At 40.5% G+C, this 19,238-nt stretch overlaps 3 protein-coding genes across 3 annotated transcripts in view; 1 reads left to right on the top strand and 2 right to left on the bottom strand.

Moving 5' to 3' along the window:
* LOC134822081 (1-phosphatidylinositol 4,5-bisphosphate phosphodiesterase beta-4-like) overlaps positions 1 to 19,238 on the top strand; it is an 858,242-nt gene that overhangs the window by 620,246 nt on the left and 218,758 nt on the right. The window lies entirely within an intron of this gene.
* Positions 8,439 to 9,206, bottom strand: LOC134821666 (homeobox protein ceh-32-like). Its single transcript, XM_063832370.1, has one exon. The coding sequence runs from the start codon at positions 9,204 to 9,206 to the stop codon at positions 8,439 to 8,441; it is 768 nt and encodes a 255-aa protein (XP_063688440.1).
* Positions 14,060 to 14,827, bottom strand: LOC134821665 (homeobox protein ceh-34-like). Its single transcript, XM_063832369.1, has one exon. It carries the CDS (start codon positions 14,825 to 14,827, stop codon positions 14,060 to 14,062), a length of 768 nt encoding a protein of 255 aa, XP_063688439.1.

The following is a 19,238-nucleotide window of genomic DNA, read 5'->3' as shown; positions in this document are numbered from 1 at the left end:
GCGGAATGCGGGTGAGAAATTCAGTAACAACTGTAAAATTTTGGTCCTAGAAATTTCATCTTCAAAAACTGAAAATGGGACAGAGAATGGGACAATATGATTTTTCAATTTTCTGCGGCATTTTGACTTCCAATACCTCAATTTGGTTTCATCCCATCATCAATTAACTGACTAATAGGTCTCTGGGCAAAAATTTCATCCAATCTGTCAAATTTATGTTCAGAAATTTTCATATTTGAAAATGGGACAGAAATTGGAAAATATGAATTTTCGTTTTGTTAAGCTTTCTGCTGTGAGCTTTCTCCGACCTCAATCAAACTTCTAGCACCTCAATCGTGTCACTTAACATCTATAATTGAACGACTAATTGGTTAAGGGTGAGAAATTCAGTCAAAACTGTAAAATTTTGGTCCTGGAAGTTTCCTGGAGAATGGGACATGATATGATGTTTAAATTTTCCGCGGCATTTTCACTTCCTCAGTTTGGAGACTAATTGGTCTCTGGGCAAAAATTTCATCCAATCTGTCAAATTTGTGTTCAGAGATTTTCATATTTGGAAATGGGACAGAAATTGGAAAATTTCATCCACGATCCAAACAACTCATACTTTCTTCACATCACGTGCCTAAACACCGATCTAGTTACCATTTATCGTCATCTTCTAACAACACTCCTAAAATCATTTTTGAAGTGCCAGCTGGTAAAGCCTAGTGCACACCCGCGCCAACTTTGGATCGCGATATTCGTTCACCGCCGTCAGGTCAAGTCAGATCAATACAGCAGTAACAACCGTTGCACACGTGGCGAACAATCTGACCTTGACAGCTCAAGTGAGCTCCACGCTCGCGCAAAGCAGCTAAAAACCAATGTCTGTAAGCCTGTGTACAGTGCCAGCGTACCATCTCCGTTCGTCCTATCTCTTCCCCGTTCTTTTCCGCGTTCTAGTATTCCCCTTCGGAAATCGTTTGCTAGCAGTAGCACAGTCTGCTTCCTGGTACCGGGTGGTAAATCTCGTGCTGATGGAGATGGCTCTGGCGGCTCAACACCAACTAATAAAAATGACTCTAGGGAATCCACGAGTCAGGACGGGAAAAACGGAAACGGAAGTGGAAACTCTATCTACAATGGAGGACAGGACTCCTCATCAAGCGGCTCCCAGGACAAAGGGGACAGTGATGATGACGACGACAACCCTAACAAATCTGGTAGTGAATCTTTCAAAGATACCAGCTTCTCAACCGATCATGACAACAAGGATGAAGAATCTGAGGAATCAGATCCCGCAAGCAAAGAACCCGAAAGCTCCATTCCTTCTACGGAGACCCCAGAGGAAGAACTCCCGTCTCTGAATCAAGATAAGAACAACTTTCTCACGAGTACCTTGAGTTCATGTCCCGGAAAGCTCAACTTTGGACCCGAAGAATCAGAAGAAGACCTACGCCGCAGACTAACACCAACAGATGATCATCTCAACTTCTGTGATGAGATAACATCCGTCAGACGGCTGAATACGTTACCGATCATAACAGGGCTAAACGACCCCGTCATCAGAATGAGAAATCTCTCATCATCTCCAGGATACACCTCAGTCAGTCCAGGAGGTGACTCTGCCGAGCTTTGTCGTGACATTTTCCACTGCAAATCTCTCTTCCCAACAGAGCCTGCGAATATCCTATACTGGTCGACAGACAGTGAAGTATCCTTCAGGAAATATGGGATCCACCAACGGGAGTTTTGTCTGTTCAGCTCTCGTTACTACCCATGCAACTCATGGGACACATATGATGCCAAGGAGTTCAAGGAAGTACCTATCCTACTTCAGTGCATGAATCAAATCATCAGCGATCATCGCATCGACGAGAACCCCTCACTCAACAGCTGTGTGGTCGAAAAGATCAAAATGAACGAACACACACCAGAATCAACGGTTTTCCCATCCGACCTTGATTCATACGCAGAGGACAACTCCGTTATGGTAATCCTCTGCCTGGGTCAACAGAATGCGATCGATGTTATACCCAAGTCACACTCTGGATCTTTGCGTGGTAAGGTAGATGCAGGAAGGCTGTCTCCGGATCATGGGGGAGCGGTTTTCTTGTCCAAAGATGCACTCAAACGCTACCAAGTCCGGTCAGGAGTAGGACTCAGTAACTCTCTAAATAACGATGCAAGACCATCTTACAGACTTATCTTTTTTCGCTCGAAAATAGATACTGACGGAACGTTGTTATGGGACAGTACCGATATTCCCAATGAGAGTATCAGATCATCAAGATTCTGCAATACCCTAAGCTACAGAATGGGTCAAGTTCATATATACCAACAAATATTGGACAAGCTTACCCCAGCTGACTTTACTTTGATACTGGATGCCATGGATCAATCCACATCTAGTAGCGACTCCCTGAACGATATGAAAACAAGAACAGAAACTCTCTTAGCAGACCCTTACTCACCCCCCAGCTATGCCGCTGTAAGTGTAATAGTAACTAAGATGAAACCTTAAGACGCGAAAGAGGAGCTAACTGCATGTAACCAGGAAAATAATGGTGTTGTAGCCTTGTTAAGACAGAGACTTTGCCGATACTTAACTAGGGACTCAGACCAGTCATGCGATAAAAGTGGAGAGTTCTTATACTCCCCTGAACCGCCACTCTCTGAAACTGCCCCGGTTCCAAACAGCGTTGTATCTCCTACTGAGTTCTGTTTTACCAGCTCACTGCCCAACGCTAAGGATTTCCTGAGATCAAAACTGGATAAACACTCCTCTACACAGCAAGCATCCAAAACTAAGAGGAAAAGACAACAAGCTGACACCAAGACTGATCTAAGCTTTCAAGGACTTGAAACTTACATTAAATCACTCGAATCAGCTACAGAAAATGAACTCACAAAGGAGCTCGGATTCCTCAAACTGAGCAGTGAAGGAAGCTCAAAAATCAGAAAAAAGAGGATCACTCAACATCTGAAGAACCCTAATCAACTCTCCGCTGCTAGCAGCAGTGCTACATCTGAGCAACTCAACGATGTGCAGAATAGACTGGAAGTGATGGAAAGATCCAATGTGTCAATCAGCTCTATTCTTACTGAAATTAAAAATGAGATGAAAGAGCTAAAGCTCACGATAACAGAAAAGACCTCTGGAGCCAAATCGACTGGAGACTGTCAAATAGCAAGAAATTGTTCAAGTGGCACTGATCTCCTTAAAAGCCTGACAAAAGCTACCCAAGACACCAGTCTGCTCCTCGAAAAATCAGAAAAAGGTCTAAAAGGGCTGACACAAACCCTAAAAGACACTATGACTGTAAAGAAAGATCTGGATGTCTGGCGTCAGAGCGTTTTCAAAAGGGAAGAGAGTGACAAAATCAACGAAATCCATAACATCATTTCGACCCCTAATTTTCAAGAAATCCTCAGTATCAGCCAGTTAGACCCAGGTGCAAATGCTAGCCAAGACCATGTGAGACATATCCTCAGGTCTCCGGCTGACACGAGGACCAACAGGGACACCCCTGGGCTATCACCAAATCAGGGACGATCCTCCTACAGGAGAGAGGGTATAGAACCCAGACAGAGAGACAAGAGAACAGGTGTCTTCCGGGCAGATAGACCAAAAAGAGCAAGTAACCGGCCTGTTCCAAGCCAAAAGAAAATAGTTCTTCTCTGTGACTCAACCATGAGAAGCTTTAAACCTGAAGAGTTTCCGAAAAGATACAACGTCTCTGTAATTTACAAACGGAGCCTGAAAGACCTTCACTCAAGTCTCGAATCAACGGTCGAACAGATTTCCAATCTCAACCCAGATGCAGTGTACGCTCACCTTGGTACTCAGGACATCATAGATGGTACCGAGCCTGACTCCGTGGTGGGATCACTAATAAAGTCTACCGAAAATATACTTAGACAGACTTCGCAACACTGCCAACTTTTCATCTCGCATCCCTTTCTCCGCGACCATCCTGGAGAGGAATGGAGTAAAAGTAGTCGACTCATCACTGAAGCAATCAGAAATCTTAAAGGTGACAGTGAGAAAGCTGATTTCTGGATGAGATCAAGGGAAAACAGAAACAACAACTTCTACTCGGGGGGATCAGATATCCCACACGACTATTTGTTTGTCCCAGATCAACCTCATCTGAATGACAGAGGTATCAGAGTAATCATGGGCAACTTCAAGACAAGCCTCAACAGTACATTTAGCAGAGACCGCACCTGAGTACTAGTCTCTCATTCTCAGCTTATCTAGTCCCCTCCCTCCTTTTCTCCTTCTCCTCTTGCCTCTCTCATCCTTTATACAAGTTGACTGATGAACTTTGTCAACGGTATAATTTCCTGGAATGTTGCAAACATTCATGGTTTGCTCGGAAACAAAATCGAGGATCCCGATTTTGTAAAAATCATCAGTCCGAATGATATTATCTGCCTTCAAGAGACCGGATGCGAAGTGTCTCTGAAAGGATACAAATCCTATAGTGACATCCGAAAATCTGGTAAAGGTGGAGGAGTAACTACTCTGGTTAGGAACACTATCCTGGAATATTGCTCTCTGGAGAAATTCACACTTACTGCGGACCACTCAATGAACATTGTAATTGTTAAAGTTACTGATCCCTACACCAATATCAACACCTTTGTTCTCAATAGCTACATACCACCTACAAACAGCAAATTGAAAAACCGCACTAACTGCTCCGAAGCAAATTTTGATGCCCTCCAGGAAAAAATAAGCAACATCAAGGATAACTCCAGTAATGAGCTCATACTTCTTGGAGACCTTAATGCCAGAATAGGGGCATCTCCTGAATTTCAGATATATGACAGAGCGGATGAATTCGAGCTCTTTCCAGAAACTGGCAGGCCCTCCGACTTCATGGTTATACCAGATGTGGCACCTATATCTCAAAATAGGAACAGCCAGGACAAAATCACCAATAGACATAAAAATCTTTTGCTTGACCTTTGTGGATCGCAAAACCTCTTGATCCTTAATGGACGTACCATTGGTGACTCTGCCGGAAAATACACATGCTTCAAATGGAACGGAAACAGCGTGGTGGACTACTTCATTGCATCAACATTCTTTCTTCACCGTGTCAAGTCCCTCTCAGTGGGCGAGCATACTCTGTTCTCCGACCACAATCCTGTTCTACTCAGTCTCTGGCATGGACACGGAGCCCCTCAAAGGAATAGTCGAGCTCCCAATAGCAATTATCAGGAAGCTCCTTTTCGTTACCGGATCACAGAAAACCCTAGCCGAGGGATCTGCCCCCAATGAGTCGCTGAACAGCGCATTTACACTGGGTGAGCTGAACGCTGCACTAGGCAAACTAAAATCCGGCAAAGCATCTGCTTTTGACCACATAAGCAATGAAATGCTCAAGGGTTTGAACGTGAAAATGAGGTCCCTCCTCCTTAAACTCTTCAATCTGTGCCTTGAGACAGGAACCTACCTCTGGAGCAAAAGTGTGATCACACCGATTCACAAAAAAGGGTGCATCAGGAACCCTGACAACTATAGAGCAATAGCAGTCTGTAGCTGTATTGGGAAACTGCTCTCCACGATGCTGCTATCTCGGCTTGTCACTCACCGCCAAATCTCTCATCCAGATCCACCTAATCAAGCAGGCTTTACCAAAGGAAGTCAATGTAATGACCATATATTCACGCTGATGTCCACAATCGAAAAATACAAGAAAGTGAAAAATAAAATATATGCAGTGTTCATTGATCTCCGAAAAGCGTTTGATCTAGTGTGCAGACAAGCCCTCCTGTTCAAACTAGCCTGCTATGGCGTCAATGGCGGCTACTACGACATCATCAAAGACATGTACAGTAAATCAGAGGGTCATATCAAGATGAATGGTAAAATCAGTGAAGCATTCAAGATCCTCAAAGGGACTGAACAAGGACATCCACTCAGCCCCGAGTTTTTCAAAGTCTACTTTAAAAAGCTTTCTGACCTCCTCAATGAAGCCGTTGTGAACTGCCCAACTCTCGCTGGTATCTCAGTGACTCACCTAGCGTGGGCTGATGATCTAGTAATCCTCGCCCTAGATCCTGAATCACTCCAAAAGTTGCTTTCGATCATTGGGGACTACTGTATCGAATGGGGTCTGGAAATCAGCATCTCCAAAACCAAATTCATGGTCTTCAACGGTAAAGGACCTGACATTCCAAACTGGCGTCCTTCTATTCATGACAGAGATATAGAGATGGTCTCCAGCTACTGCTATCTTGGAATCATTATAAGCAGCACAGGGAAATTTCGGCAGGCAACTGACTCTCTCTACCGTAAGGGACTCGGAGCTTACTTTAGCTTGAGAAGCACCATAGACCGGAGATACATTGACGCATCATGCCTTAACAAACTATTTGACACCCTTGTCAAGCCTATTCTACTATACGGTTGTCAAGTTTGGGCCCCAGTTCTACCCACCGTCAGTAAGGTCCTCTCTTGCTTCAGCAAGTTTCACAACCTTGATCATGCAGTCTCCCACATCGCAAAACAGAAACTGGAGCAAGTGCACCTACGTCACCTCAAATACCTTCTTGGTATTAACAGAAGGGCAGTCAATGCTACAGCCTGGGGAGAAACTGGCTCATACCCAATTATAATTGAGATGTTGAAACTGAGTACTAAATACTTCAAAAGAGTTATGAGCCTTCCCTCAACACAACTGGTCAAAGCTGCAATGACTGAGCAGATTAACCTCAAATTGTCATGGTTTGTAGGCATCGAATCAGTTATCAAGTCATTTAACAACATCGACCTTCCTGACAGGAATTCATCATCGTTGCTCAACGCAACCTTCCTCGCGGACTCCTGCAGCCCTGAATTGATGACAGAGAACCTGCGAAAACTATTCCGTGATTCCTGGGGTTCTCTTGTGAAAGATTCTAGAAAGCTATCATTCTACAGTGAAGTCAAAAAAGAATTTGGATGGGAGCCATATCTAAACCACGCTAGGTCTTTCCAGGACAGAAGGGCAACCACACAGATTCGGTCCAGTTCTCATCACCTTAGAATTGAAAGGGGGAGGTACGACAAAACTCCACTTGATGAAAGGACCTGTAACTATTGCGAGCTGAACATCAACCAGCTAATCATCGAAGACGAGAATCATATGCTCCATTCCTGCCCCCTAGGGAAAGTTCCAAGGGACAGATTTCAAAGCCTCAGTGGAAATCTAGTCAGCATTGACGGAAATGGTAGCTTCAATCTTGCCTCCACGTTTATCTCGCAACCCGATTGCATGGACAAACTCAGCGATGAGGACGTAAGTTTGATCAAACTCTCGACCAGCACCATTAATAAAATCTACAGACTAACCCTCAACTTCAAAAAAAAGTCTAATTGTAGATAACTAGCTTCCTCTTTCAGTCCTTCCTTTCTTCCTTTCTTTTTTTCCCCTTTTTCTTTCCGCTTTTTTTCTTTTCCAGCTTTGGATCTGTGACGGATGTGATGGATTTCTTGCGGTCACTTTTATCCCTACATGGGCTCCCGGCCGTGCGTCCATGTAGGAGCCGTGGGGCCTTCCGAATGATAGGGTTACAGTGACTGATAGTAGGGAAAGTATGAAGGCTATATCAGTAGACACAATTACCGAACGCAGGGCATTGGCTCGACCTCCAAGACAGGGTATCCGTGAGGACCCTGGTCGTAATCAGCTCTGCACTGCTCCAGTGTATCCTGATGCCTGAAATCTTGGACACTGCCTACGTACGGGGTAGACAGCCACTGATGATTTTGTCTGTGAATTTTTCGTCACTTCCTGACATGAGTCAGACCTCAGCTGGATCCTTCCTGTTTAGCTTTTTCTGAGCTTCCCGCTCGACCTCCTTCTTCAATCTTCAATCATCATCATCAGTTAGAGCTGCCGTGCTCTCGAACTTTCCCTTCACACTCCACCACGGCACCTCCTTCGAGGCCTCTTGCCAGGTAACACCAGCTCTCAGACATAGGCAAGCTTACCGCGCACGGCGTTTTTTCTTTTTTGTTTCGTCCTTTCCGTGTGTGCCGTTTTGTGCCACCCTCTCTGCTGTTCCTGCGAAATTGCGCTCATTCGCTCTTCATTGGGCTGTTCATTTGACAGAGTTACTGGCTGGCACACCAAACATCTTCTCACTCACAATCACCATCAATCAAATTCAAAATTATGCAATCAATCACTATACATCCACGATCATATGATCAAAACACAAAACTTTGTTATATACTGTTTCTGTTTGAGATTTGAATAACGTTACTGTAATGTTTCAAATTATATGTTAAATGTTCAAAAAATGTTCCTCCAGGACTGAAAATGGGACAGAGAATGGGAAAATATGATTTTTGACTTCCAGTACCTTTAAATGTAAAATGAACAAAATGTCATTAAGCTTCGTAAATTTATTTTTTTAAATTGTAATATTCACACAATAAAATATCAAATAATCATTTAAGCTCTGCATCTTTTGTTCTTGAAGAAGTTTCTGATCTGTCTCTCAGTCAGACCAGTGTTCTCGCTCAGCATCTGAATAGTTTCCTGGGAGGGAGTTCTCTCTTTCTTGAAAACAGAAAGAAGTAGGGATTTGACATTGTCGTCAAAGTGGTTGTTGCTCTGGAACTTCACGGACGAAATTGTAGAGGGAAGAGGGTTTGATTTTCTCAATCGATATTTAGTAGTGGGAATCAGGTGTCGTTTGCCGGAAGAGATCTTATAGAGCTCGTAAAGAGAATTGTAGTAGAGTTTCTGGAGGTGAGGATGGTCTGAGGAAGGGAAGTAGCTGACGGAGAGGTAAGACTTAAGCTCGTCGAACTGCTGTTCATCGTACAGGGACTGTGCAGTGATTGCCTGGTCGGACAGGTTTGTTGAAGTCGGTGAGCTAGCAGGTGAAGTACTCGGAGAAGGACAGGGAGATCTGTATGAACTCTGGAGAGGAGGTAGGATTGGCATATCCACAGCAGGATTCGCTAGAAGATGAGTCAGAACTTCCGAAGAGGAAGTCTCAGATCCAGTGAATGTCTCCATTGCTGGAACAGTGAAAATATTCGCGGGGCAGGTGACATTATCTCGACATTGGGAAGGAAGTTCCAGCTCAGGGAAAGTGAAGTTGAAGGAGAGAGGGATGGTCCAGGAGAGGTAGGAAGGGCTCACTGGTTCCGGTTCTGGTAGGTGGTCCAAACTGGTAACATCTTGGTAAGAGGGGTAAATGAAGGATTCCATTGTTATAATCGAAATTAGTAGCAATTGAATTTGATTTATATAGTAGAAATACTTGATATCTTACTTAAATCTGGCTTGCATTATATACTTTGGGGGTTACCTTCCCCAATGCCCCATTAATTATACCAACAAGCCTTGACACCAGTTATATGTTCACGGATGGGATTGCCAGCACCTCACTCTCTAAACATCACCAATCACCTCCGAGACTCAGATGCTTGTTTATCTTGAACTGGTGTCAACAGTCACCTGATCATTCGAGTACGGTTATTGCACTGAGAATTAGGACTGCAAGATATAATCGCCTATTGGTGCAATAAAATCATCCATCTCACTTATCCATCCTAAAATTGAAGCCCATACCTAATACCAATCTTATTTTTAATCGAATCATCGCAAAATTTCTTTTTCAGAAGTTTTCGCAATAGTCAGCGTTTTCTCGACTCGCTTTAAAGTCAGACCAATCTTCCACCATAGAAATAGTCACTTTCGTTTACCACGTCTTACACTTTTTCTACTCCCAAACTAGATACAAAAACGAGCAGAATTTGCTCAAGAACTACCTCACTGGGCGACGTTCAGCCTGTCATTCCGCCAAATCTCTATTCTATTATGATTATGAACATAAATGTAATAGCCTGGGGTCCCCAGGTAAAAACTACTCAACACTAATAGTTTACTATATACGTCACACGACTATTAATATTATAATATTTTGACTATTACGATTGTAATATAAAACTTTGTAATCCTTGATAAAGTTTCTTTGGATCCACTACATTATTTGTAGAACAATGGCGCCACTGATACAGCTTGGCGCCATAAATATATAACAGAAATATATAAACAGCCCCTGGCCTTACTCATCCTACAGATAATCCTCACTATGGACCATTATACTAGACTGGTTGGCGTATCCTCGCTCTGTCTTTTGAGATTTTACATATTTTTGATGAGAGATTTTAAGCACTCACAATTAAAACCAGCGAATAGAATGCTATTAAATGAAATACATAATGATTAAAGTAACATTGATTTATAACAAAATATCAAAACACTCAATATATAACATAAAGTTTTCAAGAAGTTTTACTTGACTCCTTATCGATGAGAAAGATAAGCACGTCAAATATAAAATCTTAAAAACGGTAAAAACTTTTAGAAAGCTACAAAATAGTACAAGTCGTACAAATGATATATGTTATAATGTTATAATTTGTTGAAAAAAGTATAATTATAAATTGACGATGAAATATAAATCCGCTTATTTGTAATGAAATCTGAATTACCATAACCAGTTTAGGTTTACAGTAATACACCATGACCATAAGAGCGCGGAACCACGGATTTGTAACAGTCGCTGTCTGTTATTAGTAAAAACGTATAACATTAACAGATATTGATAAAGATAATCCTAATTTAAATTACTGACAACTATAACCCTAATTGGTGATACAAATCGTCCAAAATAATCGCCTTGCTCTTAGTCTTAGCTTTAAATACATCGGTGCTGTCCCACGTAATACCAAGTTACAGTTACCAAAGTTTCAGTTACCAAAGTTACAGTAACCTTGGTTTTTCCTGCCAACTTCCTCTAGATCTGCTTCAGTTCCATTTCCGGGAGGTTTTCCTTGTTCCTGTTCTCTGGAAAGCTCAGTTGGCCAAGCAGTTTCAGGGCCAAGTTGGTGTAGTTACCATGGTTACTTGTAGCGCGATGCACTACTGGGTCGCGCGCGCATCAAATAATGCTTCTCGCAACCACTTCGGTAGATCGGCGAGATGCACCACTGTGCCTCACCGAGCTGCGAAGGATTGACATCGTGAATCAACATGGTTACCAGCAAAGGATGCAGGCAGGTCTGGTTTGAGTTGGTCGGATCGTTTGGTTTTGTTGTGAGTCCGTATATGACGATGGAGGGTACCTTGAATGAACATGGTGTTAGTTTCCATGGTAAGAAAGTGCACATGCTGATGCATGACGTCACACTTTTCATAGATCACTGTCGCATTTAATCTTAAAGATAACAAATGACGATTAGTAATAGCAAGCTAGCTAATAATTTGTAGATCTAAACAGCAACTGCTGCCTACGCAATAAAGGGGGGGGGGTCCAAGGGGAACTTTGGGGAGTTTTGGGGAACTTTTTTTGGGGAACTTCAGGAAACCTGGGGGACTTTCCCAAAGTTCCCCAAAAAATTATCAATGAAACAAATAATTTTGGGGAATTTTGGGGAACTTTTTTTTGGGGAACTTCGGAAAGTTCCCCAAAATTCCCCAAAGTTCCCCAAAATAATTATCATGCCAAAAAAATTATCATGCTGCAAGTATCGACAAGTAAGTTAAGATTATACTTTATAATAACATACATGTTAACATTAATGGGTATTAATGTATATTAGAGAAATTTTGAATAATTTTGAATAATTTTGAATACTTTTGAATAATTTTGGGGAATTTTGGGGAACTTTTATGATGAAACTTTCTGATCACGTACGTTCAGATTGTGCAGCTTATAGAAATTGAGAGTTTTTGCATTTGAAAGATGTGGCGATATATCACAAGCTAATACACTCTAAGGCTGACGAGTGACGACCTTATTGACGGAGATTTACTACATACTACACAGTAGTCTTTCATCCGTGGAGATTTCGTCTTCGATCGGCTAGTTGGAAAATATGAATTTTCGTTTTGTTAAGCTCTCTGCTGTGAGCATCCTCCGACCTCAATCAAACTTCTAGCACCTTAATCGTGTCACTTAACATTTATAGTTGACCGACTAATTGGTTGCTGGTGAGAAATTCAGTCAAAACTGTAAAAGATGTGGCGATATATCACAAGCTAATACACTCGAAAGGCTGACGAGTGACGACCTTATTGACGGAGATTTACTACACAGTAGCCTTTCATCCGTGGAGATTTTGTCTTTGATCGGCTAGTTGTGGTCTATGGCAGAGAATGATTGTGTTGGGAATGGGACAGTATAATTTTTCAATTTTCCGCTGCATTTTGACTTCCAGTGCCTCAATTTCGTTTCATACCATCATTAATAAACTGACTTATTGGTCTCTGGGCAAAATTTTGATCCAATCTGTCAAATTTGAAAATGGGACAGAAATTTTCATATTTGAACTGACTAATTGGTTGCGGGTGAGAAATTCAGTCAAAACTGTAAAATTTTGGTCCTGGAAATTTCATCTTCAAAAACTGAAAATGGGACAATATTATTTTTCAATTTTCTGCGGCATTTTGACTTCCAGTACCTCAATTTGGTTTCATACCATCATTAATTGACTGACTAATTGGTCTCTGGGCAAAAATTTCATCCAATCTGTCAAATTTGTGTTCAGAAATTTTCATATTTGAAAATGGGACAGAAATTGGAAAATATGAATTTTCGTTTTGTTAAGCTTTCTGCTGTGAGCTTCCTCCGACCTCGATCAAACTTCTAGCACCTCAATCGTGTCACTTTACATCTTAAGTTGAACGACTAATTGGTTGCGGGTGAGAAATTCAGTCAAAACTGTACAATTTTGGTCCTGGAAATTTCATCTTCAAAAACTGAAAATATGATTTTTCAATTTTCCGCTGCATTTTGACTTCCAGTGCCTCAATTTCGTTTCATACCATCATTAATAAACTGACTTATTGGTCTCTGGGCAAAAGTTTGATCCAATCTGTCAAATTTGAAAATGGGACAGAAATTTTCATATTTGAAAATGGGACAGAAATTGGAAAATATGAATTTTCGTTTTGTTAAGCTTTCTGCTGTGAGCTTCCTCCGACCTCGATCAAACTTCTAGCACCTCAATCGTGTCACTTTACATCTTAAGTTGAACGACTAATTGGTTGCGGGTGAGAAATTCAGTCAAAACTGTACAATTTTGGTCCTGGAAATTTCATCTTCAAAAACTGAAAATATGATTTTTCAATTTTCCGCTGCATTTTGACTTCCAGTGCCTCAATTTCGTTTCATACCATCATTAATAAACTGACTTATTGGTCTCTGGGCAAAAGTTTGATCCAATCTGTCAAATTTGAAAATGGGACAGAAATTTTCATATTTGAAAATGGGACAGAAATTGGAAAATATGAATTTTCGTTTTTTAAGCTTTCTGCTGTGAGCTTCCTCCGACCACAATCAAACTTCTAGCACCTCAATTTGGTTTCATACCATAATCAATTGACTGACTAATTGGTCTCTGGGCAAAAATTTCATCCAATCTGTCAAATTTGTGTTTAGAAATTTTCATATTTGAAAATGGGACAGAAATTGGAAATATGAATTTTCGTTTTGTTAAGTTTTCTGCTGTGAGCTTCCTCCGACCACAATCAAACTTCTAGCACCTCAATCGTGTCACTTAACATTTATTGACCATTGTTAATGATCTGGCCCGGCGCGCGAGAAGAAAGCGGCGCGCGCTACTTCGAAGAAATTTAGACGAGTAACATCCGTCAAAACCAAAAACATTTATAGTTGACTGAATAATTGGTTGCGGGTGAGAAATTCAGTCAAAACTGTAAAATTTTGGTCCTGTAAATTTCATCTTCAAAAACTGAAAATGGGACAGAGAATGGGACAATATGATTTTTCAATTTGTTTGTTATAAAGCTTTCTGCTGTGAGCTTCCTCCGACCTCAATCAAACTTCTAGCACATCAATCGTGTCACTTAACATCTATTATAGTTGAACTACTAAATGGTTGCGGAATGTGGGTGAAAAATCCAGTCAAAACTGTAAAATTTTGGTCATGGAAATTTCATCTTCAAAAACTGACAGAGAATGGGACAAAATGATTTCATAAATTTATTTTTTTAAATTGTAATATTCACACAATAAAATATCAAATAATCATTTAAGCTCTGCATCTTTTGTTCTTGAAGAAGTTTCTGATCTGTCTCTCAGTCAGACCAGTGTTCTCGCTCAGCATCTGAATAGTTTCCTGGGAGGGAGTTCTCTCTTTCTTGAAAACAGAAAGAAGTAGGGATTTGACATTGTCGTCAAAGTGGTTGTTGCTCTGGAACTTCACGGACGAAATTGTAGAGGGAAGAGGGTTTGATTTTCTCAATCGATATTTAGTAGTGGGAATCAGGTGTCGTTTGCCGGAAGAGATCTTATAGAGCTCGTAAAGAGAATTGTAGTAGAGTTTCTGGAGGTGAGGATGGTCTGAGGAAGGGAAGTAGCTGACGGAGAGGTAAGACTTAAGCTCGTCGAACTGCTGTTCATCGTACAGGGACTGTGCAGTGATTGCCTGGTCGGACAGGTTTGTTGAAGTCGGTGAGCTAGCAGGTGAAGTACTCGGAGAAGGACAGGGAGATCTGTGTGAACTCTTGAGAGGAGGTAGGATAGACATATCCACAGCAGGATTCGCTGGAAGATGAGTCAGAACTTCCGAAGAGGAAGTGTCAGATCCAGTGAATGTCTCCATTGCTGGAACAGTGAAAATATTCGTGGGGCAAGTGGAATTATCTCGACATTGGGAAGGAAGTTCCAGCTCAGGGAAAGTGAAGTTGAAGGAGAGAGGGATGGTCCAGGAGAGGTAGGAAGGGCTCACTGGTTCCGGTTCTGGTAGGTGGTCCAAACTGGTAACATCTTGGTAAGAGGGGTAAATGAAGGATTCCATTGTTATAATCGAAATTAGTAGCAATTGAATTTGATTTATATAGTAGAAATACTTGATATCTTACTTAAATCTGGCTTGCATTATATACTTTGGGGGTTACCTTCCCCAATGCCCCATTAATTATACCAACAAGCCTTGACACCAGTTATATGTTCACGGATGGGATTGCCAGCACCTCACTCTCTAAACATCACCAATCACCTCCGAGACTCAGATGCTTGTTTATCTTGAACTGGTGTCAACAGTCACCTGATCATTCGAGTACGGTTATTGCACTGAGAATTAAGACTGCAAGACATAATCGCCTATTGGTGCAATAAAACCATCCATCTCACCAATCCATCCTACAATTTTATAAAATTGAAGCCCATACCTAATACATATCTTATTTTTAATCAAATCATCGCAAGATTTCTTTTTCAGAAGTTTTCGCAATTATTATTAAGAAACTGTTTACACCATTAAAATATTCAAAACCTCTAAAAGAAATCAAGTCATCCTAAAATGGTGATCAGTACAGATTTGAGACAGCTAGAGTAAAAATTTGTTTCTCCAAGCAACTCTATCATCGGCTAATATCTTAAGCTTATTAAGATCATTCAAAGAGTTAAGTTTTAAACCTCTACGGGTCAAATCATTCACAATAATCTTGAAAAAATTCTTACGATGCGCACCGACGCGCCCTTTACAGTTTGTTGTGACAGCAAACTTTAACGCTAATGCAGCGGGGGAGTCATCAGCACTACGCAAGATATGACCTAGGAGCTTCCACTTTGATTTTATTTAGGGACACGATCTGATAGCTTTACTGAGTTGCATCTTAGGTATAAGTTTGCATTGGATATTGTTCCATGAGGCCAATAAATGTTCAGCTAGTAATGATCTAAGGTGTTTTCTATGGCAAATGTCTAGTTTTTCTAGTGACTTTGCAGTAGGACACCAACTACTGCAATTGTACATGATGATTGATACAATTTGGGCTTCGTATACTGCTATCTTTCTGGTAACGGAGATATTCTGCTGAGACCAGATCTTGGTGAACTTATAGAAGGCATTGTTCCCAGCAACAAATCAACTACCGAGAATAAACTAAGGAATAAATAAAACCAGACGGTTAGCACACTAGTCACTATCAACCATATGCCACTTTTTTCACTGCCCATTCACTGTCATATTAATAGCATCATATAGATAGCGCTAGCAGGTGCTGATAAGACATGGGCTCAGTTATTCTTTTTTGTTTTAACCTCAAGTAGCTTATAAAACAGTGCGTGTGATCATCTGTCGTATCAAATCAAATTATTTGTCACTATATGATAATAAATCATGATATACAAGTTTTAATTTTTAAAGTTTCTGTTTTTGTTTTTAATGAATAGACCGAGACGTAATCAACATTTTCAATTTTCATATTCACGCATATTAAATAAAATTATATTGTTATGTATTATATTATTTGACCAAAACCCATAATCATGGGTAGAGTGTACCGCTGCCAGTGTCTCTCTTTTCCAAACAAAAGGAAATGATATTAATTCGAGGAACAGTCCGCTAATGCAAATTGATACCGAGAATGAAATCGGTCGCTCGCTTTTTCAAATCAATAAGCTTTATTACAATTCGTGAGCCGTGATCGAATTGAAAAAGCGAGCGACCGATTTCATTCTCGGTATCAATTTGCATTAGCGGACTGTTCCTCGAATTAATATCATTTCCTTTTGTTTGGAAAAGAGAGACACTGGCAGCGGTACACTCTACCCATGATTATGGGTTTTGGTCAAATATCATCTCTTTTTGATTATAATGTCAGGATAATTTACACAGCTAGTCGAAACTTCATTAACAAGGAGGTAATTTCGACGATTTCGAAATTCTGCCTTTGAAAACGTTTCCTTGTGTTTAGTTAGGTATATCTGTCGATAACCGACTGAATATGGCACTTTTTACTCATTCAAGTTGGCATTAAATCACCTTAATAACACCAGAATGTGTGTGTGTGTGTGTGTCTGTCTGTCTGTCTGTCCGTGTGTAATTTCCGGTCGGTTATACAAAAAAAACGGTAAGAGTTACGGGACTGATTTTTTCGGCATAGTGTCGACAAAACTCTGATGAAGCCCATAGGAAATTTTTTTTTAAATCGGCCGATGGTAAGTGGTTTAATTGATGGTTTTGTACCACAAATGTTACATAAAATTGCGTGAGCAGAACGGCAAGAGTTACGGGGCTTGCAGTTGCTCTCTCTCTCTCTCTCTCTGCATAATATTATGTAGCGTATATATTACATGGCGTATATATTACATGGTCATATAATACTAGATAAACTTATTAGGGGAGGGAGTGCTCAAACGGTCTGTTTGGACTGTAGAGAGAGTTCATACTTTCATACGACAATGTAATGCATGTTCACAAATATGATAGGCTGGTGTGGTGCATGGTGTTAAGGGTTAATTTCTATTGATTATTGATTAAGAATTACTATCTTTTAAGCATACTATTGGATACGTGAGGGCACTCCGAATTGCTCGCCTAATCCGGGTTTTGACTCAGCGGGTAATTACTCCTACCCTTTTTAACTGCGGCAGTGAAATCCCGGCCGTAGGCCGGGTTACACTAGTTCATATATAATGCCATTTAAATATCGTGGAAAGCAGAATATATTCGAAATCACGAATGAGCAAAATTCTCACCTTTCGCACGTGCAAACTTTGAGCGGACGTTGCGTGCGCATACAATATTGAATCACCGTAAATTTTTGCATAGTGGTATTTAATATATAGTTTGATAAGCATGCAAAGTTTCAGAAGATTTCAAAAAGAACTTGGATCACAACGGGACTCCAAAGTTGATAAAAATCATGAAAATCAAAATTTTTAGTGATTTTAGCTATTTTAAATCAATTTGGGCGTGTCCCCACGTGTGCAACTTTTCGATTTTTAACTTTAAAACTAGCCTATAACACAATTTACACCTTTAAGAAGCAAAATTGAGCTCCACAACCCAAGGGATAGCCCAACACCAGAGAATACTAATTCACAACTTTTGTGTTTTTATAAAATTATTCTTCAAAAAAGCACTAACTTCAATAGCAAATATCTTTATGAAGGAGTAAGGTAGGAAACTTTTCCGGTAGATTTTTAGAATGCTTGAACAATTATCTAAGGTGAAAATGTCCTCAGATTTTGAATAAGATTACTCTTTAATGGTGTAAAATCGATTTGAAAAGTTGTTGTTTTGTCAAAAATCAAGTTTTAAAAACACTTAAATTGATGACGTCATCAAGTGATGATGATGATGATAAATTATTTTTCAATATAAAGTAAACTGAGGTATAAACGATTATCTTTAAAACCTGTGGTTCAAAATGACTGTATCTTTTATTCTTTTGAATCTACGGACACTTAAATGTAGGCTACAATTGACTGCAAAAAGCGTCTATATATATATCTATCATATATATATATCTTCACGACAATCTGTTGTAAAACAGGGGTTCCAGGAAACCCACTTCCCGATACTCCTGAAACATGAAATTTTTTTACTGTCGACTTGGACAAGGTCTAGACGCCCTGCAAAGTTTCAGATCTCTAACTCAATTTTAACATGGTTTTTAAGGCACCTGAATATGGCGATTTTGGGTTTTTTACCTAATTTCGTATAACATGCTGGCGCGTATTTTGCGCAAATTTCTTAAAAACCTCCATATAACTATTTCTTATTCCTGTCATCTTTAACATTGAATTAGAATGTTTTGAACTTAAATGTACCTGCTGAACTACTTTCGAAAAAGTCTTAATGCCTGGAAAACAATAAAGGGGATATAATAGTATAGGGGGTAAATAGTATTGTGAATATAAGGGCGACGGTAATGCTTGCCAGCATTGTGATTTTGTAAACATTGGCCGGGTATAAAAAACCGGTCCCCAAACAAACAAAACAATGCATCGAGCAGCTATATCACTTTCACTACACAACAATGACCCAAGAATCTTACTCTTCCGCCAATCTTCATTTCCACGTAACATGGTATCATCACGACCAGGGATTGTTTCCCCAACAGGAGCGAGGAAAACATGGGTAAATTCTGTTTTCTCTGTGTTAATGAACAGGTTAAACTCCTTGAAGACCTCCTTAGCTATTGGTAGGATAGCTTCCAAGGATTCTTTTTCCACGTTCATGAAGTTACAATCATCTGAATACGCTGACTCCAGTGGCATACCTTCTTTTGAAATAGGGGGATTGGGTATGTGTGGGGGAGACTCTGCTAGTCGATGGCGTAGTTCTATAAGAGCTCCTGCAAGGACAAGAGTGAAAAGCTTGCCGGAGAGACTGTCACCTTGAAGTTGAAAGGACCCAAGAAGACTCTCGAACACTCTCGAATACAGCAGATAGTTCGTCTGTGCAACCAGCTTTG

This window comes from Bolinopsis microptera, chromosome 10, assembly GCF_026151205.1.
Source record: "Bolinopsis microptera isolate Bmic1 chromosome 10, MBARI_Bmic_1.0, whole genome shotgun sequence".
Lineage (NCBI taxonomy): Eukaryota > Metazoa > Ctenophora > Tentaculata > Lobata > Bolinopsidae > Bolinopsis > Bolinopsis microptera.
This window is presented reverse-complemented; position numbering and strand designations above follow the sequence as displayed.

Coding starts and splice junctions, on each gene's coding strand:
- LOC134821666 (XM_063832370.1), bottom strand. CDS start 9,206: ATGGAATCCTTCATTTACCCCTCTTACCAAGATGTTACCAGTTTGGAC.
- LOC134821665 (XM_063832369.1), bottom strand. CDS start 14,827: ATGGAATCCTTCATTTACCCCTCTTACCAAGATGTTACCAGTTTGGAC.